Below are 22,409 nucleotides of genomic sequence, written 5' to 3'. Positions count from 1 at the left end.
CAGTGCAATATCATATTTTTATATATTAAGTATTGTGAATGAGTTTTGTAATGTATTGCAGTTTTTACTTTTTTTTTCATTTACTCAAAAGTAAACCTTAAATCCTTTCCCTGTAGGAAAAATATGTGTCCATCTAATATGATTAATAAGAAAAGCCCTTGGCTCAGTTTAACTCTCAATGAGTCCTTGTAAGATAAGTCTTTTTTTAATCGAGATGTCAACAAATAATTGAGCTCAGACTGTTTCATGTTTAAAATGGTGTTTGAATATATAGAAATGTCAGTTTAATGTATTTTACCAAGTTGTACATGTTCAATGATAACATCCTATTTTCACACTAAATTATTAAGTTTTCACTCATAAGCAAAACAGTTCTTAAATACTGATCAAACATCCTTTGGTTCTTCTTTTTTTCTTTTAAGGACGATAGACTTCTTTCTTTGTGCAGTTTCATAGCTACATTCATTGAAGGTATTGCAAGGGTGGTTGATTGCTAATTCATTTGTTGTCCATACTTTTGCTTGTGGAGGTGAATTTTGCCCATTCAGAATGCATCATCTATAGGAGCAAGATAACAGTACAGCCAAATGTACAATATGTGCATGGCTGGTTTTTTCATATACCTATACCCTAGTGTTATAACTTTCTTTTTTAGCTTCATGGGGCTTCATTTGTTTTTAATTACTATATCACTTCCTCTTATCCAGGAAAGAGACCGTATGATAAGAAGCAAAAAGGGCAAAAGAAAAGGTTTAAAGTTGCCAAAGGTAGGTTGACTTAAATTAACAAAAACTGTTATAATAAGGATGTTACATGCAACTCTGATCCAAAGACATGCAGTTTCTGAAAACATATGCATCAATCTATTTTTGGACCCTCTGTAACGCAATCAAATGGCACATTTTTTAAAGGTTATACCTTTGCTATTGATTACTATTTCCTGATTTTAGGCAGGTGGCTATCAAAGATCTTTATCGTGTTATGGTAGATGAGATTCTTAAATATAAGTTTCTTTATCCATGTAGATGTAAGTGTCTTGTCAAATAGCACTTTATGTTGGTAAGTGGAAAATTAGTATATTGAAAATAGACACCACAAGACTAAAATTTTCTTAACCAGTCATAGACAACTTAATGAATCCTTTTTGCCTCTTTTGCCCATTTATTTCTGTGTGTTGGAAAAGATGGTGGAGTATGTGCTTGATTCATGAGGAAATGAGAAGACATTTTAATAGGCTTGATTTGTAGTTAAATTTAAACAGAGCTTATTGAAATTGGTAGGGTGTCTGGTATGGCTTTATGTTTTAAGATTGTTTGAGTAATACAGTTCAAATAACTTACTCTTATTGGGTCATTATAATTGCATATTTTTCATTTTACTATGTTTTTTACCCACATCAGCCATACTACTGTACATGTACTTTAAGAGAGGTGACCATGTCAGAACAGTTGTCATAAGAAGACAACGCACGGACATATTAAATAATTTCTGCACCAGGAGCTCAGAACATAATAAGTGTGATATTAGGATAACTTGTTAGATCCTATGTTAATTAAGGTAAATTAGGTCATGTTCGTACTCCATGATTATCACTTCACATTGCTTAGTTTGAATAGAATAAAATATGTAATGTTTCAAAAAGAGCAGGACATTCAGCCCAAAATTGCTCATCGGCCTCTGTTTACCTAAATTTTGATAAATATTGTTAGCTCATCTGCAGGAACGATGCATCAGACTATGTTTTTGAATGCTCACTCACTTCGTTCCATGTGTGGTTTTTTCAGTGGTTTCTGTTGGCTACTGTAGTCCCTGCTGCTTCCCAAGTTATGCCATTGCTCTGTATGTCATCTTTGAAAGCTGAGTGGCAGTTCTTGAATGGTGTCCCTCTTTTTCTTATTCCACCATGTGGAGTCTAGTGCATTGCTCTTTTAAGAAAGTGCTGTTCAGAAGTGTGCAGACTGGATTTTACATTAGATACTGAGACCTTGTCAAACCATCCTTTTCATGACAAAAGACCACTGTGAGAAGATTCAAGAATGGGGAGAGGAGGCAGTCTTGCCTAAGTCAGTCTTGACTCTAGATATAGGTTCCAGAGAACATTGCATTTGGTAAAAGCTATATACTTTCACAATGCACTATAGTAATTGTCCATGGATACTGTGAAAGGCTTTCTGGAAACAATGAAATTAATTAGAAGAGGCTTGGGAAATTTGTTGATCTGCTTTTCCTTGTTGAGCAGGATCTGTTTGGCAATGGTCGCTCAATTTCTCCACAGAGTAAGGGCGATTTGGGTGTCATTTCTTATTATCTCTGTAACCCGAGATGTAGCGATGCCATTAGAAGATAGTGGTCCGATCTGATATCTGCCCCATGATACACCCTCACACCTTAATGTGCTGGTGGCCATTGTTCGCTTATGCAAATGTTGTTTATTTTGTTTCTGATGGTTCCGTTAGGTGATCATACTGTTTTCCTGTGGGTGTCTTGATTTATTAGGTAAATGTTCTCAAAACATAAACTGTTTATGCTGTTAAACAGCAATAGATACAGTACACTCTGTCAGTGTATAATTTAGAACCGTGCCTATCACACAGTCTAGTCTTCACCTATCATTACTTTTTCTGTAATCACATTTACTTTATTACTTTCGTCACGGCTCTAAGCTGCACCAGGTGAGGTCAAAATGTCTCAGGAATTGTTTTGCATTTGGGGTTTTTTTGAACCAGTTGGAAAAAATCAAGAATGTTGTATACAAAGGAGCTATCTGTGCAATACTAGCAGAGTCTCATTCAAACACCCACAAGAATTATATAAAGAAAAAAACATGCAGCTTGGCAAATGATAAAAGAGAATATTTACAACGAGTCTTTATAAAATGTACTAAGAATTATTATTATTATTATTACTGTATATTGCCATCGTTATGAATGAGCCCCAATAGCATTTCATGACACACTTCGGCTCAGTGATATTGTGACCATCAGTTGTGTGTTCATTCTCTCCTTTACTACAGCAAGTTACATGCTTTCCTAATTAGCTTCTTGATTCGATGAGCCTCTCTTGAAATGATATCACCTACCCAGCACATTGCAGGATGTCACAGTTCACATTAAAAGAACTTTGTCTCCCAAGAGTCTGCTCTGCCTTTTCTTGTATAGTTTGGCTCTGTTACTAGACTAATCTAGCTTGTCATTAATGTGAAACTCCTCTTATCTTCTGCTGTGAACCACATCCACTCCCTGAGTAATGACTGGGCATAGATTTTTTTTTTTTTTTTGGTGCTTCAAGTCAATAACCTTTTCCTTGGTTTTTCCAATGTTGAGCTGAAGACAATTCTTTTTGCACTAAGAAACAAAGTTCTCCACTTGACGTCTATGCTCTGTCTCATCCCTCTTGTCAATAGACTCTTATTAATGCAGAGTCTTCAGGTAATTTCTGTAAGTGACCTTTTCATAGTCTGATGTGTACAGGTGACCAGAACAGGAGAGAGGGCAGTTTTTTTGTGGTGCTCCAGTGTTGCTCACATCACAGTGCCGTCCTTGAGCCACATAAACTGCGGTTTTCCAGACAGATAGTCCATTATCCAGGACACCATAGGCTCACCCATCTGCATATACCTGAGCTTACCATTTAACAGTGATGGCTTGATTGCATTGAAGATCCTAGGGAGAAAAACAACACAATTCTCATAGTGGTAGCAGCTTTGTCTAGATGGGTATATGTCTTGTGGAGCTGATAGATAAGTACATCTTCCACTCTAATCTTTGTACAATAGGCAAACTGCAGTGGGTCCAAGTGGTCTTTTACAGAATAACTTGTATAGTCCAGGACCAGCCTCTCGGTGGTCTTCGTGATGTGGGATGTAATTGCCATTGGTATGTAGTCATTAGGTGAAGATTATGTACTAAATGAACAATGTTTAGGAATAATACGTAACTTTTAATTACTTTTTACATTTCCAATCTATACATATTAATAAAAGGCAAAGCCCTCACTGACTCACTGACTGACTGACTGACTGACTGACTGATTGACTGACTGACTGACTGACTCACTCATCACTAATTCTCAAACTTCCCGTGTAGGTGGAAGGCTGAAATTTGGCAGGCTCATTCCTTACAGCTTACTTACAAAAGTTAGGCAGGTTTCATTTCGAAATTCTACGCGTAATGGTCATAACTGGAACACATTTTTTGTCCATATACTGTAATGGAGGAGGCGGAGTCACGTATCGCGTCATCACGCCTCCTACGTAATCACGTGAACTAAAAACAAGGAAGAGATTTACAGCACGAGAACAGGCGGGAAAGAAGGTAAATGACGTTAATTTTTGACTGTCTTTTAATACTGTGTAAGCATACATATTAACACATGTGCAATTAAACGTGTGCATTTACGGGGTGATTTCTCAGGCTTAAAAGCTCGCCTTTTATCAAACGCGAGAACAAAGGTAACTGACGTTGTTCACTGTCTTTTAATACTGTGTAACCATACATATTAACACATGTGCAATTAAACGTGTGCATTTACGGGGTGATTTCTCAGGCTTAAAAGCTCGCCTTTTACTAAAAAGGTAAATGCAAAACTATTTTCAATCAGTTTATTGAAACGCTCCCGTTAAGGATTGCAATAACATATTCGCGAGATAAAAGAACGAAGTAGGGGGAAATCAAGGAAGAGCCGCAAACAGCGAAGAGCAAAAAATTCATTAAACAATTGAGAAGGGAGCGAGTGAAGCATACAAGCATGTTCATAAGGGAAACAAAGCACGATGTAAAACGTAAGTTTAAATTAAGTTTATAGAAACGCTCCCGCTGCGGATTGCAATAACATATTCGCGAGATAAAAGGTTAATGAGAAGACACGAGGTATAAACGAACCACACGCCGTGGCGCAACGTTAGGGGCAACAGTTTCAACCATTCTATGATCTGCTTCTCGCAACTGAAAGACGGCACATGGCGGATGTTAGCCGACTTGCTGACCGCAACGTTAGGGGCTTCAACTCTGGCGCTGATGCCACATCTCAGTGCCAACAGTTTGCAGACTCTACTTAAAAGACACGCCCTCCTCACTGGACAGTTAAAAAGACCAATCAAACTAACGATGACATGAAGTATTACCCAATCAAAAGTAGGAAAGGAGGCATCTTCATAAAATGCGTGTGGGATGATTTGCATGAGACGCTGCTTTAAAAAAAATGATAAAAAAAATACGGGACAAATCCCGTCCCGTATTGATTCAAAACGGGACGCGCAATTTCATTCTCAAATGCGGCACGATTCCGTATTTTAAAGGACGGGTGTCAACCCTACAGTGCCAGGTAACCACCCATACAATCAGATTGTGATTCAGACTAGGAATGCAATGAATGTAATTACCCCGATCTACATACAAGGCGAAAGTCTTGCAACATTCAAAGATGATGGTTTGGGATAAGTTCACCATACAACATAAAAGAGCTTATGAAGCCTTGAACCGAAAAAAGCAAGATCTCAGAGATCGTAAAAAAAAAAATAGGAGGTAATGTCGTTTTACTCGCTGTAGATTTTAGTCAAACATTACCAGTTATTCCACGAGGGAGACCAGCAGATGAACTCAATGCGTGTTTAAAATCCATGCTTCTCCCACGCTCGGTTATATGTCGCGTGTTCTCGGGTAGGTACACCAAAAAATGTATACATTTAAGCATGTAATGGGCAAACAAAAAATGAGGTATACCCGAAGGCACTGCAGTAGTACTTAATGAAACTTTACTTCTTAAATGTTAATGTTTTACTGTTTAATAATTTATACGCTTCTTATATGTTGTTCAAATTCTTTTATCAAAATACCAGTGACAGCGCAATGCACGATAACATGGAGTGAATACACCATACGCATCCGCCCACGGCCGCCCTGGTGTGCGCAGATAGGAGTTGATTCTACAATAAAATAAAATAAAGATTAAAAGAGTAATACAATCATCACCCATAAAGCGGATAGTAGACGTGACGTACTATATGTGTACCAGATTTCAAGTCAATAGGTGAAACGGTTTGCGAGCTACAGGTGATTTAAAATCCTGGACAGACACACAAATTGCCACGGTAGCAAATTACAGAAGAAGATTTTACTGTTTAATAATTTATATTTATATGAAATGTGCTTCTTATATATTACTTCATATTCTCATATGATAATGATGTTAATATTTATATTGATTTCTATGTTATTGAAACTGCATGTATGTGTGTATATGTATATATATATATATATATATATATATACTAACAAAATACCCGTGCTTCGCAGCGGAGAAGTAGTGTGTTAAAGAGGTTATGAAAAAAAAGGAAACATTTTAAAAATAACGTAACATGATTGTCAATGTAATTGTGTTGTCATTGTTATAAGTGTTGCTGTCTTTTATATGTATGTATATATATATATATATATATATATATATATATATATATATATATATATATATATATATATATATATATAATATACACACACACATAAACATTTATATACATATACATATATATACATATCTACATATACACATATCTACATATATATACACACATACATAAACACACACATAAGACTTATTGACTGAAACGGGCTTTCACGAAAAAAGTTAGGGCTTTGCTACAGGATACACCCTCCACAAGTTAACCAAGTAAAAATAAAATATATATTTCTGTTTTATTTAAACCTTTTAAGTTCGTATGCATAGCCCCATTTGGCTGTTTAAATATTACTGAAGAAAGAAAAAAAAAATTAATCTCCTTAAAGAAAAAGAACATATGCATTTTACTTTTTTTGTATCTCTTTAGTAATATTTTACTGTAAAAGGATAACCAGTATTTAAACCTTTTATGTTACTTTATACATTTATTTTACACAATGTTGAAAAATTAATAAGAAAGCTACATATTTTGGCAGCTGCTGCTTTCATTTTCAATGAAATGAAAAAAGGTCTCCAAGAGAAAACGTCAATGAAGAAGAAACAGTTTGCACTATCTAAAAATCAGAAACCCTCATTTATAAAAGTTTGCTGCAGATGACTTAACTGAAAATAAATGAATAGTTCCTATGTGTATAATACATATTTATCTATTTTACTTATGCCTTTATTCCACCAACTTACAACATCTGAGGTACAACTTGTTACATCACTTTTGTTTTTTGCAGCACAGGCAGGTGAAGTGACTTCCTCAGGGTCACACAGTGGTGTCAGTACCACAATTTGAACTGACAAGCTCCGGGTTTGCTGAAATATTACTGAAGAAAGAAAAAAAACGATAACGGGCAAATGGGGCTATGCATACAAATGTCCATCCGTCCATTATCCAACCTGCCATATCCTAAATACAGGAGCCAATAAGTAGATATGTATATATACAGTATATATATAATATATATATATATATAATATAATATTCTAGGTTATGTAAACATATATATACATAAACATATATACTTATATACATATCTACATATACACACATATATATATATATATATACACATATACAAATTTACATATCTACATATATATATATATATATATATATATAGATAGATATAAATATAGACATACATATATACATACATACATTCACACACATATATATAGAGCAAAATACCCGCGCTTCGCAGCGGCGAAGTACTGCTTTACAATTTTAAATAATAAACTGAGGGAAATTATACCAATAATTATTTGTTAAGGATCTCTTTGTATACCATGTTGTCAGTTCGCCCCTCCGGTTGTAATATGACCAAGTTGTGCGCTGAGCTTACTCTTGAGCATGCAACGTATACTTGGCCATGTGAAAAGCAAATCAAGAACAGCAAGACCGCGCCATCTGCGGAGCTCAGCTCGGAGCGAAATGAAGTGAATGAAATGAGGTGAATGGGAGGGGAGATGATCATGTGACTCCAACACCCGTCAGTTCAAATCGTGGTACTGACACCACTGTGTGACCCTGAGGAAGTCACTTCACCTGCCTGTGCTGCAAAAAACAAAAGTGATGTAACAAATTGTACCTCAGATGTTGTAAGTTGGTGGAATAAAGGCATAAGTAAAATAGATAAATATGTATTATACACATAGGAACTATTCATTTATTTTCAGTTAAGTCATCTGCAGCAAACTTTTATAAATGAGGGTTTCTGATTTTTAGATAGTGCAAACTGTTTCTTCTTCATTGACGTTTTCTCTTGGAGACCTTTTTTCATTTCATTGAAAATGAAAGCAGCAGCTGCCAAAATATGTAGCTTTCTTATTAATTTTTCAACATTGTGTAAAATAAATGTATAAAGTAACATAAAAGGTTTAAATACTGGTTATCCTTTTACAGTAAAATATTACTAAAGAGATACAAAAAAAGTAAAATGCATATGTTCTTTTTCTTTAAGGAGATTAAATATTACTGAAGAAAGAAAAAAAAAATTAAACAGCCAAATGGGGCTATGCATACGAACTTAAAAGGTTTAAATAAAACACAAATATATATTTTATTTTTACTTGGTTAACTTGTGGAGGGTGTATCCTGTAGCAAAACCCTAACTTTTTTTGTGAAAGCCCGTTTCAGTCAATAAGTCTTATGTGTGTGTTTATGTATGTGTGTATATATATGTAGATATGTGTATATGTAGATATGTATATATATGTATATGTATATAAATGTTTATGTGTGTGTGTATATTATATATATAATATATATATATATATATATATATATATATATATATATATATATATATATATAAAAGACAGCAACACTTATAACAATGACAACACAATTACATTGACAATCATGTTACGTTATTTTTAAAATGTTTCCTTTTTTTTCATAACCTCTTTAACACACTACTTTTCCGCTGCGAAGCGCGGGTATTTTGCTAGTTTTTAACTAATTAACACCAAGTAACTTAGGTGATGTAGTGTAAAAATTACAAAGGTAAACACAATGAGAGTTTCTGACAACAATCAGTACAGTACACAATGCCTACAGATGAATATCAACCACCCACTTCAAAATATGGCCAGTGATGGCAGTTATGCATTGGATGAAGTAAAATATGTGCTACTGGTTGTACCATTTAGGAACTGTGGACATGTTGGACCCAGACACTGACAGGCCGACACAGAAAGTCTTAAATCAAACCCTTTCCCCCATGACAACACACAATGCACAATCACCATAAACACAGTCTCTCTAGACTCCTCACTGCTTCTTCGACTGCCTCCAAGTCCTCACTGGCAAGCTTTGTCTTTCTTCCACCCAACTCCAGCTCCCTGATTGGAGTGAGGCGGCCCCTTTTATCCAGTCCGCAGATGTGTTGCAGGTGCTCCCTGAATAACATCCAGCAGCACTTCCGAGTGTGGCAGAAGTGCTGCAAGGGAATTCAGTTCTCCTTCCGGCAGCACTTCCAAGTGTGGCGGAAGTGCTGCATACTCTAGTCCAGGGGCTATCCAGGTGCCCCCTGGTGGTGGCCACAGTGGAACATAGGGTTGGATCCCCCATCTCAGTGGCCCCCTTACAACCCAGGGGTGCTGCCCCCTTGTGGCCAGAGAAAACATTGCCCTTCTTTCGGTACTTTTGTACTTCCGGCATCCCGGTGGGGCAAGGTCCCTGGACATCTGTCACAAAACTCATTCAACAGAAGGAATAAAATTACAAATTAAGTTGCAACAGATATTGAAAAAACAAATGAAAAGCAAAAAATTAAGAGTGTCACCTTTCATGTGTTTGATTGATGCAGCCTGCATTTGACTTGTTGCAGTGAAATCCCAAGGTGAAGTTCTGTTTTCTTGAATCTGTTGCTTATGCACTCTCAGGCATATTTGCTATGAATCAAAAATAGTGTGGGCCTTTGCTTTTATTGTGATCATGCATCATCCCGACATGAATATTTTTCCTGGCACCGACCCTGCTTCAGGGTCAAGTTATTTATGTATTTTAAATTTCACAGCCAATAGTAGATAGAGCACGGATGTGAAAAAGTACTGTTTGCAGCATATTTATATTTTATTAATTTAATATTGGTACAATTCAAATTCTGATACTTTTCTGTGTTCCGTTTTCAGATACAGTGGTTTCGAATAACATGGTATCTTGAACTATGCAAACTCCCCATTGAAAGTACATTTTGTAGTCTTTTAATGTATTGATTCACTGCAGGAATGTTTAGTTGTCTTCTAAGTAAACCAAGATTCACATTTCAGTTAATTTTCCATGGTGCACTGGAAAATATTTAGGAATCAAGTACCATATCCTTTTTCTTCATGAAGCTTCCCTTCTCCCAAGGCTGTTTGCTACCAACTATCAAAGTTTGTCACAAAAGTTAAAATAAAATAAATATTTGGCTAATTAAATTTTCAAAAAATGCTTAATTTGAGAAAATGCTAGAATTGCTTCATCTGGTCCCATATGTAGCACTTCCTAGCTTCCGAGCTCCATTGTTATCTGTCATGAATTGACTAATTAATCCCTGATGAGCTTTTCCAGTCCATTAAGAGAAATTACCCAAAAAATCACAAGCAGAGTGCATGAAAACCATAAATTAAACAAATGAAGGAAATCAAAAAGCAAAGACAACACCTTGTATAGGACTGATGAATAAATGGGATGGTTGACATGACCATCATGTGATTTTGACTGAGACAAATTCACTGTTTGAGATGGTTAATTATACACTAGGAGAAGAGCGAAATGGGTTAAATAACATTGACACACAGGGAATTAGTGAATACTGAGGCAGACAGCCTGGCAACATGATTGCAGTTGCCATGGCACCTGAAGCATATAAGTTACTCTATGGCTTGTGGCAGAATAGTAATTAGTCAATAATTTGTAAAGCCAGGCAAACCATTAAAAATGTCTTTTGTTTCTTAAATATTTAACAGTATGCCTGAATTACACAATTATTTTATTTTTTTATGTCTTAGGAACCAAGTTGAAAACATGTTGTAGATTAATACTGGTAGAATAATTACAGGATTTTAAAAAATTTTCTAAGGTGCCAAATATATTTAATATTAGGCATTGCTTGTGCTGCTGGTTAAGTTTAAATCTAGTAGAGAGAATTTCAAAAGTTTTCTTTCACCAGTTTGGGCAACAAATTAAAGAAAAATGCTTGTTCAGTGGCCCCTCATTAGAGATCCCTTTAGCTATCCCCAAGCTTGCAAGCATCATCTTTCTACTCTGTTCTCTAGTATAACATTCTTCTTTGAGACCTGGGCCTTGTGAAATTGTTGCTCACTATGTGCTTAGTATCTATGTAATATTAGATACTAGTTAGTACAGAATTTAATTATTATAAACATATCGTGTACTACTTCTGACAGTTTCTGGTTATTCACAGATTCCTATAGTCCTCATGTGTTCTCTCTATGGTCCTGGTTTTGCCTCTTGCCAATGTTTCATCTTAAAGATTAGTGACTTCTGACAGATGGTATAATTTAGCACCACTGTCTGTGGTTTATTTCTGGTGACAAAGTATTACTCCAAAAGGCCTTGGTCCCTATGGTAGAGCATCCAGTTTATAATACAGCTTGGTCTAGTTCTTGCCCAAGAAACAGTAGTGAACTCTTCCTGTATGCAAGGGAATACATTTATCATGCCAGTTTCTCCTAACCCAATGGCAACTTTGTCTTTTGAAATTTATATATAGTCAAGAATCATAAATAGATATATATTCGCACACACTATGGTCTGAACGGACACCAAAAAGACTGTAAAGCAAGGGTGTCCAACTCCGGTCCCGGTGGGCCACGGTGGCTGCAGGTTTTCATTCTAACCGTTTTCCTAATCAGTGACCAGTTTTCACTGCTAATTAAGAGATACGAAATGAGCCAACAGATGACCAGCTAAATTGGAATATCAAACTCCAGCCAATTACATTGCAATGAGTATTTTAATGAGAAGACAATTCTTGATGTTAATTAAAGCCTTTATTGAATATCAGGACTTGTTGCTGCTCTCATTCTGCTACAGCAGACTGTTGATTTTCTGTTTTTTCTAAGGCCATTGTCAAGATGTTTTGGTGACCTGAACAGACCAACATGATTGAGACCTTCACCTTTCTTTATTTTCAGGTTAACAGGTCATGTGGCAGCTTGTTTTGTGTTTTATTATTGTTGGGCTACTAATTAAGGAAAAAGAAATAACTAAGGGGTCTGAGTCACGTCAGTCAAAACTAAGGCAAAACAAGTTAATCAGCAGCAAATACAGCTCACTAATTAAGAAGATGGTTAGAATGAAAACCTGCAGCCACTGTGTCCCACCAGGACCGGAGTTGGACGCCCCTGCTGTAAAGGAAGAAAAAGAAAACTGACTTGGCGGTCATAGTCACAGTGAGGCATTATACAGGCTTATAAAGGAATCCCAGTAGCTTTTCTTGACATACTTTTGAATAATTTGTTTGCTGAAAAGTAGTCAGTGTTAGATATCTGAGAGAGGATGTGCAGCACTGTAAATAATGACACTCATTTTTGTTTTTTCTCCTTTGCTACTACCTCCAGGGGGGTCTGGAGTGTATCCCATAACTGAGTCTGCCCTTTTAATTAGATTGTTGATTTGGTGGGCATCTGAAATGATGTTACTAATCCAGCACACCACAGTGTAGAAAATCACACTGGTCATCACAGAGTTATAGAAGATGTGAAGGATGTAACTATCAACGTTAAAGGAATGCAGTCCCCTAAGGAAAAAGAGCCCGCTCGGCCCTTTCTTATATAGTTCCTCAGTGTTCTGAGATGAGTCCTGCCTGTCATTGTTGTGGATCCCCAAGTACTTGTAGGAGTGCAAAACCGCTTGCATCCACTCCTACAACCCCGAACAGTGACTGGGCGTAGAGATTCTTTTGTACAGTGAAAGTCAATAACCAGTTCCATGGTATTGCTGATGTTAAGATGCAGACCATTTTCTTTATACCAAGAAACAAAGCTCTCCCCCTGACTCCTATACTCTGTCTTATCCCCTTTATCAATACACCCCATAAATAAAGAGACATCTGAGAATTTCTGCAAGTGACATGACCTGGTGTTTATATATATATATATATATATATATATATATATATATATATATATATATATATATATATATATATCCATCCATCCATCCATTTTCCAACCCGCTGAATCCGAACACAGGGTCACGGGGGTCTGCTGGAGCCAATCCCAGCCAACACAGGGCACAAGGCAGGAACCAATCCCGGGCAGGGTGCCAACCCACCGCAGTATATATATATATATATATATATATATATATATATATATAGTCAGTCTATACAGATGGTCAGAGGTGGACTCGTCACTGGCCATTTCATTTGGTGTAGTAGGAGTTGTTGATATAGTAGGAATGGTGTGGAGGTACTGGATATTGGAAGAAGGTGGCAGTGGAGAGGAAAATTTGCTAGTAATCTACTAAGCTTTGTCCACAAATCTTAGCTTCTAGCACCTGAACTCTGTATTGCTTGACTCCTATAATTATGCTGGTTTTTGAGAACAACCACATTAATTTTTTAGTGAACTTATTTTTTATTTTTCCTCACATATGTTAATACTAGCACCCAGAGTCAATTTCTTCAACCTTTGTACACCCAATGGATGTGTCTTCTGCTTCACATGAAACAAAATATTTTACAAATGTTTTTGATCAAAGTCTGGAAACTAAAATGCACTAGAAATACAATCATTCTGCCTTCTCTAATAAATGCCTTGCAAAATCTACTGTATTTGTGGCAGTTCCTCCCAGTTCCCCCAGGTTTCTGCACACCCTGCTACATTACTGCAATTCACATCTGAGATTTAGTTTTTTTACCCTTATTATTCGTTCTGATAAAATCTTGCAGCAGTGGTCAACAAGATTCAGTTCTGATACAAACTAGAAAATATCACCTTTGGTAAATGTTTGTTTGTTTATTTGTTTATAATATTGTGTGAATCTCAAATGAGGCAGATGCACTACAACAGTCGGGGACTTTTATGTAATTATGAGGAGAATTGAGAGAAGTAACACCTTTCCCATAGGATCCGTTCTTGTCATAGCAGGGTGGAGCGTTGTATATCCAGTATTCTGCACACAATCATTTGTAAGCTTATGCTTTCATAGTTTGCATGCTACAATTTAAAGAACAGAGCTTTAAATCTTTGAGAAGAGATGAGAGGTTTCTGATCAAAGTCGGGGCATTGCATTTGTTCCTCGCTCAGTATAGTTGAATTAGAGAAATATATTTAACTTTAATCCTTTATGATCTGTAGCAAATTGTGCTCTTTTAATTCCAATGAATGGTATGAATAGTTCAATCCTTTGTATTTTCAATTATTTTTGTTTACTTTAAACAACATATTTTGAAATTTTTTCGGCAATCTGAGATATTACTAAAGAGAACTAAGGAACTGGTGAATAAATATCAGAAGTGCAATTTTTTTCTTAAATCCTATATACTATGGAGTACTTTTTTCTTGTTTTGTACTTTGCCTCTTTTATTTGTTTGTGCACGCTTGTGTGCTTTTACTTTTCTGGTTGCCAAGAGATGACATACAAACATGAAGGTAAGGAAACAAGTGCAATGCAAACGTTTGTTACTTTTACCATTTCTAACAGTGGTAAGTTGGTTTATGGGCTTTGCTTTTGGAATGCTACTTAAGATCAAATTGCCCATCAGTATGACAGTGTTCCTTTATGATAGTATAAAGTAAAGAATATGTTGTTTTTCTATAGTTAAGTAGACTGTTGTAGATTGTTTTTTTTTTTAATCACTGTCTATTAGCAGAAAAATCTTGCTAAGCATTTTTGTTTAGTTTGCTTATTTGCCAGCTTATGCACTCAGAGTGAGGATTTGACAAAAATCATAATATATACATTCTTTTTTAAGACAAATATTAAACCAATATTCTGATTAAGAATTGCAGTTCTGAGAATTGTTTTTTGCCTCTAATATGTGTGTGAAGAAGTGTCTGATTAAATTGTTTTTTATTCACATAGGAGCAGCTATGCCACATCACATGCTGTTCTTTTAAAATAACTTTGTGTTGGAAAAAATAAATACATCTCAACTAGAGAACTAATGAACTCTGGAGAAATAAATGTTACAGCCTAACTCTGGAGGCTTATTTTCAACTCATAGAATTAAAATGAGTGAAAAACACCTAAAAGTCAAATAAAGAAAAGGTCTGATGACAGCTAATACTTGGGTCCAACTGGTGTGGAAGGAATACACAAATGTATTCGCTATTAATCAGAAGGGAAAAGAATAGTTTGTACCTCAAAATATCTCCTATGTATCTTGCTAAAAAAATGAAATTTACACATATGCCTTCTATATTTGATTATTTTTTAGATATAAAGGAAATATAAAGTTAAAAATGTGTCTAGTGAGTGCTCTGTAGTACATTTTCCATTTTTTTTATTTCAGGTCATAGGTGATGTGGATGTGATGGAATTATTTTTTATTCATAACTATGGTAAAACTAAGTAAACTCACTCAATCAATATTTTATTAACTAGAAAGCAGAGTATTGCGGAGCTTTTGATTTTTATGGAATGAACATACTGGTAATGAAAGTCTCTAGCATGCCAAGTTTACATAAATGAAGACACTGGGGACCTCCACACTCTGTGTCTGTTGCCTAGCAATATGACAAGACGTAATGTTGTTGAGCCCCCAGTGATTTGTTCTTGTTTTTCATTTACTTTAGACTAATTAATGTCACTATATTTTTCAAAGGTCTCCTTCATAGTAATACATGGTGTGCTCACTGCCTTGTTAATTTTCTTGCATATTAATTTTAATACATTAATTTTCCCTGTGCAAGTTTAGAAGTATTGAATAATTTTATTTATTTAGATGTTTAAAGTATGTGTGTATACTGTAGATATATAGATATGAATAAGATACTGTATATTAGGCATACATACATTCTGTAAGTTTAAGGTAATATTTTGCCTTTGAGGGATTTACTCCTAGGATTAGCTTTACATTAAAAACAAGTAGTCAGCAGGTGAGTACATCACTTCATAAAAAATATCCACAGCATCTGTTAGGATTAACATTTAAGAAACTGCTACTATGCAGGTGGCTGCATCAGTTAAGTTTATCAGGCTTATCATGAGACAAATAATTTTGTTGGTGTCATGCTGTGTAACAGGCATTGAGTTGCTGAGCGGGTACAGTAAACTTTAAGGATATTTACATGAGATATAGATGCATAACACCCAGACTGAATGTAACCTGTTTAAAAATGTGTGACAAGGGATTTTTTTTTGTTTGTTAAAAAAGCAAGTGAATCATGAGGACATTTGGAACTAGAGGCACTGGGCAGTTTCTGTATGTAACATCTTAACTGTTTATAGAGTCTTTAAAAGGTGCCATGTTTTTCTTTTTGAACCTTTCAATGTCTGCAGTGGAGACCTGCCAAGTGTTGCTGCTTTGGTACTGGCTGAGTGTGGTGCAGTGTAGTATTCAATATTCATTCATCATTAATGCTAACTAGTCAAGTGCACAGTTGAGAATTTGCTGACTAGTTGGCACAGTCCAAATTCAAAAAAATAGTGGTTGATAATGCTTCTCACATGGAACTGACCCTTTAGCCATCTTCACATTGGTCCAGTGCTACTGTCTGTCCAACACCTACTGTTTTAGAGTCGTCAGGGGCTCGCAGACCTAGAACTGAGAATGCTTACTCACTTTTTCTCTGGTTTCAGTATCCTTTTTTCTAAGGGGAAGTGGTGTTTTGGAGCCAGCTGTGATATTATACCAACATAACAAAATATTGTCAACTACAGTTTCTTTAAGTTTTTTAATTACTTGCTCTAAACTGGGCTGTTAAAAAGAATTTTCAAGACTACTTGCTGAAGTGACATTTTATAGTTGACAACCTGCAAACAAGAAACACTTGAGCCTCACACCTTGCCTCCTTCATCTTTGTTGTCCTGTTGCATTCAGCAGCAAACAATAGTTATGTGGTTCACCTTGACAGAACAAAAGCTTTTAATTTAACGCTAATTGCACATTGTAATGCATAGTTTAAAGGAACTGCTGCACTGCTTGGTTGTACCTGGCAGATACTGTATTAAGTCACTACAGGAAAGAAAATCAGTTATTGACAAAGTATAGACCTGTTAGCAGGAGGGCTGTTTCCATGAGCGAGAAATCAGACAGCAAAGAAAGACTGTTATACCTGCTAATCTGTGTGAAAATATTCCAGTTATCTTTGCCTCTATTTCTGTAAGATGAAGTGCTTCTGCACCTTCATAATGCACATAGGAGTTACTGCTGATTGCCAGTTATTCTCAAAGTCACTGAATGGTCATGTCATGTGTGTTTGCAAAAGCAGTTCCGCTTAAGGTCCTTTCTTGTATGGGTGGCCTGCAATCATCAATGCCAAATGAAATTTTAAATATTAAGTTTACTTTGCCAGGACCAGCTAATACTGTAGGAGAATTTCTTCATTGCCAATGTATTTTTAAGTATTCACAGGTAATTTGCACCATAGACCAGCAAGCCAGCCCACTTGCCAGAGTACTTATACAAATTGAGCATGCTATCTAAATAATTTTGACTTATGAGTCATTTGGTTCAGTACTGTGTAAGGTACACACCAGAGCTGAACAACGCCATATTATCCCAAGGAAATGAACAGTATGAATGATTCAACCATACATTGCATGACATACTGCTAACACACTACTTCCTAAAAAGAAGAGTGTCAACTGCACCAGCAACTTTTACAGACAATATTTCTGTATAACACTACTGTTCACTGCACAAATGGCTTATGCACTTATTGCCTAACATTCTAATAATGAGGAGAGGTCATACTAACACCACAAAAGGGTGGGTGTCAGAACATTAACTTTATCTGTCTTATCGTTGTGTCCAGGAACAAGAACAACACAGTAGTAAGGTGACACATTGTGTTCTAGGAGAAGGTTATCTGCTGTACCTGAGGAATCATCAGGAGTATTTGCAGATTAGGATACAAGATGCAGCTTTTGCTTACACCTGGTCTTACTGTCCCTGAGTGAAAAGGTTCTGTTTATTCAGAAATCCCTGTTAAAAAAGTCCATCCAATTCGGGAATTACACATTTTGAATTATACAAACCATATAGCAAGAAGACAAGTTATTAGCCCAATTTAACTAGGGATAAACCACTTTCCAGAAAGTGTGTAAACTTGTCAACACACTTTGAATTAGAAGATTTTGCTGAAGTGGACATTATTTTATTTGAAGAGGATCCTGTTACTTGATCATTGGACCAGGTTAATCAGAGAAACTATGGAGTAAATTTTTCAAATATTGTGTTATGTCTCATTATAACATGGACCACAAGTGGCTAATAAGGGCTATAATATAAGGGATTAAGCACTCGCTAACAGAGCCAAGCAGCAAGTAACCACTGTGTGGGTTCTGATGGTAGCATGCTGGGAGAGACAGAGAAAAAGGCAGATGGAGTTTCTTGAAAGTGCTAAGCTATCAATTGCTTTCCTTGGATTTGTACTGTGACACCAAGTGTCTGTAGATGGACTTAATCCTTGAACATACAATTCTGCTGTTTTATGTTCCAACTAATGTGTTCCACTGGTCATAGCGCCTTCAGTTTTGTTGCAGACAGATATTAAAATGACTTCCTTAAAGTTATCAGATCTGTCAGTTTTATTTACTCCTTTAAAAAGCAGCTATGCAGCAATTTCTTCAACACTAACTTCTTGGCTCCTCTGTCCATTCAGTGCTCAAACCAGATCTTTACTGTGACGTGATTCTGTATCTAGAGTTGACTCATTTGCCTGCTGTCTTTTAGCAATGAATCTTTTTTTACTGTTTATTGCTTTCTTGCTCTGTCAGATTTTTTTTTCATTTATTTATCATTTATATTTTATTTGGTAATTACCACTGTTGATACAGTATTTGCTTTTATCTGGTGTTAATTATTGGCTTTCTTTTTTGTGTCTTATTTTTTCTGTACCTTTTATTTTGAATATTTGGAAAGCATTTTAAGATTGAAAAAGGTGTCTGATGAATAAAATACTTCATTATCATTACTGTTGCAAAGTAATATATGCTTTGAAAATTATGCATTGCAGTGGGGGCTTGGTGGTCTTGTGGCATCGGAACCCCTGCAGGTTTTTGTTTTTTTTCTTCTCCAGCCCTCTGGAGTTTTTTCTGTCCTCCTGGCCATCAGACCTTACTTTATTCTTTGTTACTTAGTATTGCCTAATCTTATTTTTACATTTTTATTTTTTTTATAAACTTTTTTCTTTCTTCATCTTATAAAGCACCTTGAGCTACATAATTTGTATGAAAACATGGTATATAAATAAATGTTGTTATTGAATATTGTAATTAGTCAGGAAACTGAGTATTAAGTCAAACTATTTCACATCTGGTAAAGTATGAAGTATTTTGATTAGTTCTGAAACTGTTCCTTTATGCCAACCTGAACTTACTGCATGACACATAAATAACAGAAACGTGTCTAAGACCCCAGAAAAGTAATTTTCATCAGATTGTGGAAATGTGTGAAAATTCGAACTCTATAATTGTTACAAATGTTGTTCATGGAGAAAGGTGATTTATAATATCATATATGCTGCTTATTTAGAATTGAGATATATTTCTATGTCCTTTTTCACTTAAAAATTCTCTTCTGTAAAACTCTAAAGAAATCAAAACTAAAACCTATGCCAATTCTTCCACCAGGCCACAGAACACTAATGTAACCAACTGATTAAACTACATGTTTTAGGAAAAGAAAAGGAAAATGAGTCACAATTTTATTTTTTGCTTTCAGAGGCATGTTGTGGAGACGTATTTTGGATTTGACGAAGAATCAGTGGATTCTGAAACGTCGTCCCTAACTTCCTACACCACTGACCGAACAGACAGAACACCAGCTACACCAGAAGAAGATCTAGATGAAGTAAGGAATTTATAAGTAAAGCACATATATATATATATATATATATATATATATAATATTGTGGAAAGTAGCCCGGACACAGACAGGCAGACATCGTATAATCACCCACCACACGATTATACATTACTAATATTGCAATTGTTACTACAGCAGTTGTTTTGAAATTCTGTTGTTGTTGTTTGCCTCAGGAGGATAGCATTTATGAAACAGCATATAGAAGATTTTGAGAGTGGCATCAGCACTCACACAAGTTACCTTGGCGAAACAATTTAAAATGAGATCATTCTTTCCATAAGTAAAAAGGTTATTGAGCATACAGTATATTGAGGGACATCAAGCTGTCCAGATATTACTCTTTTTATTTTGGATTGCAAACCTGATGTTATCAATGAGGAGCAAACCACACTAAATATAAGAGTGGTCACAATTGAAGAAGTACCTATGATTAAAGAGCACATCTTTCTAGCAACAGAGACAACAGGAGACATTTTGTCGTCTTTTTCTCTGAACAGACTTAAGGAGCTAAATATTCCTCCTGATGATTACGTACAGCAAGACAATGGTGCCAACATGAAGGGGAAGCATAAAGGTGTGCAGGCCAGACTCTTGCAAAAAGAATCCCCGTGCTTTCTTTGTGCAACGTGTTAGCAGATGTAGCCAGAAGGTCAAGAGATGGATAGCAAACTATGTCTAAGGTCCCAGAATGGCTGAGGCCAGCCCTGCCTGTAGTTATAGTAGAGGGAAGAAGCTGACTTGTATGTTCTGCAAGCTACAAGAGAAAGAAAGTAAGGTACAAAGAACTGTGGAAGAAAATTTAATACACACAGGCACCCCCAACACTGGAATGCCCTGATTTAAGCAATAAAACACAGACAGGAGAAAGCGTCAATCGTTATTCTTTATCTAAATCTTCAAAGAGGTAACAAGTGTTTTACATGTTAGCCACATGTTAGTCACATTGCTACAAAGGCAAAAATGTCCTCAGGCTATATTTATACAATTCATTGATTAGGCCACTTTTCTTTAAAAGGAATTCATTACAAATTCAGAAAACTTTTAACATAATTGGTTACACCTAGTTGCTAACAGGACATGGCAGATTTTGATACCTTGATGACCACAATTTGATTGATAGTCCTGTTTGTTTAGGATGTATGTGACTTTTTAAATGTATTATTTTTATTCTTATTTTAGGAGATGTGTGAATTTCACAAAGAAGATAAAAGAACAATGGCCCATATATATTATGATCCAGCTTGGTTCAAAACAGGAAACACATTTTATCATAGTGAATAAAAATAACAGCGTCAGCTTTTAAACATAAGCTCAGAAGGATATGAGACTCAGACACATACCAGGTACACACTGGAGCATGGTTCAAATTTAACTCTTACACTCCTCCCTTTGAACCGAAACGGTTCACTTTTCTTACATATCATCAATATCAGTAATATGAAAAAGAAAAGCTTCAGAATCATTCAGAGAAGGGGCAGTTGGATTTATAGGGGAGACTCAAAGGACCATATTATTTATCATAGTGTTGGACATCATTATTGACAACACATTACTAAGGATAGGGAGACAGCAATTTGTTCTTAAAAGAAGTACAGTTCTATTCATCACCAAGTATTGTTAGTTCAGTTGGGATGTTTAATCGCCATGGCCAGTTCTCCCTTTGCGCCATGCACTGGGTCGATTTTGGACCACGATCACAGCATACAAGTCTATAGGATGGTGCATATCTACACACAATGATTACTGCCTTTATCTTCATGTTAACCTTCCCAAAGAGATCTTCTTACAGTGGGACAGGTGAATCCAGGAATTGGTGTCTTTAACCTTTGCAACATGAAGGGTAACCAGAAGGACTTGGCGCAGACCTCACCAGCAGGGTTGGTGTCAGTGCTTTTACTGAGTATCTCGGATCAGAACCCATTCGCCAAGGTGGATTCTCTCATCTGTAGCCTTGATGGAGGGGGCCACACCCCAGGACTCTTTTAGTTGGGAGTGCACGCCTTTCAGTATTCTTTGGAGGCCTTCAGTCCTTTTCCTGTGTTAAGTTTCATGTACACCACACACTTCTGACAGTACGCTGCAGCATAAAGCGAGAACTCTGGAGTCCTCCAAAAGCTCTCCACATGTGACACCATGTTGTCTTCATCAGCATAATTTAATCCAGGAACAATCTTTGCAAAACCTAGAAAAGAAAACTTGGGCAGAAAAAGTTTGTTAGTCTGTAGGTGGCGCCATATCCCATCATCATCCTTCTTATTTCCAAGTCCGAACATCTGTGGGTGTTGCACTGGTCTGTAAATAAAAAAACTTCGGTCACTGGCACAGCAGGCGCGTTGGGCCTCCGAGTGGCATCTTTGGCCCAATAATACCGTGGCACACCAGATCTTGGTTATTCGAATATATCTGGAACTTTATTACAGTTATTTGGCTAGGCTCCATAATCGCATCAAACAAATTATACACCAAAGT

The 22,409-nt window shown here is 36.1% G+C and overlaps 1 protein-coding gene across 6 annotated transcripts in view; it reads left to right on the top strand.

Moving 5' to 3' along the window:
* Window positions 1-22,409, top strand: part of LOC114651841 (janus kinase and microtubule-interacting protein 1-like) — a 558,596-nt gene that overhangs the window by 456,232 nt on the left and 79,955 nt on the right. For all 6 annotated transcript variants that reach the window (XR_007935128.1, XM_051928216.1, XM_051928214.1 and 3 more), the window contains 2 exons: window positions 708-767; window positions 19,797-19,925. Coding sequence is in view for 5 of the 6 variants with exons in the window: in XM_051928216.1 (XP_051784176.1) it covers window positions 708-767; window positions 19,797-19,925 (189 nt within the window). In the remaining variant the exon portion in view is untranslated. The remainder of the gene's footprint in view (window positions 1-707; window positions 768-19,796; window positions 19,926-22,409) is intronic.

Source organism: Erpetoichthys calabaricus, chromosome 5 (assembly GCF_900747795.2).
Source record: "Erpetoichthys calabaricus chromosome 5, fErpCal1.3, whole genome shotgun sequence".
NCBI classification, from domain to species: domain Eukaryota; kingdom Metazoa; phylum Chordata; class Cladistia; order Polypteriformes; family Polypteridae; genus Erpetoichthys; species Erpetoichthys calabaricus.
This window is presented reverse-complemented; position numbering and strand designations above follow the sequence as displayed.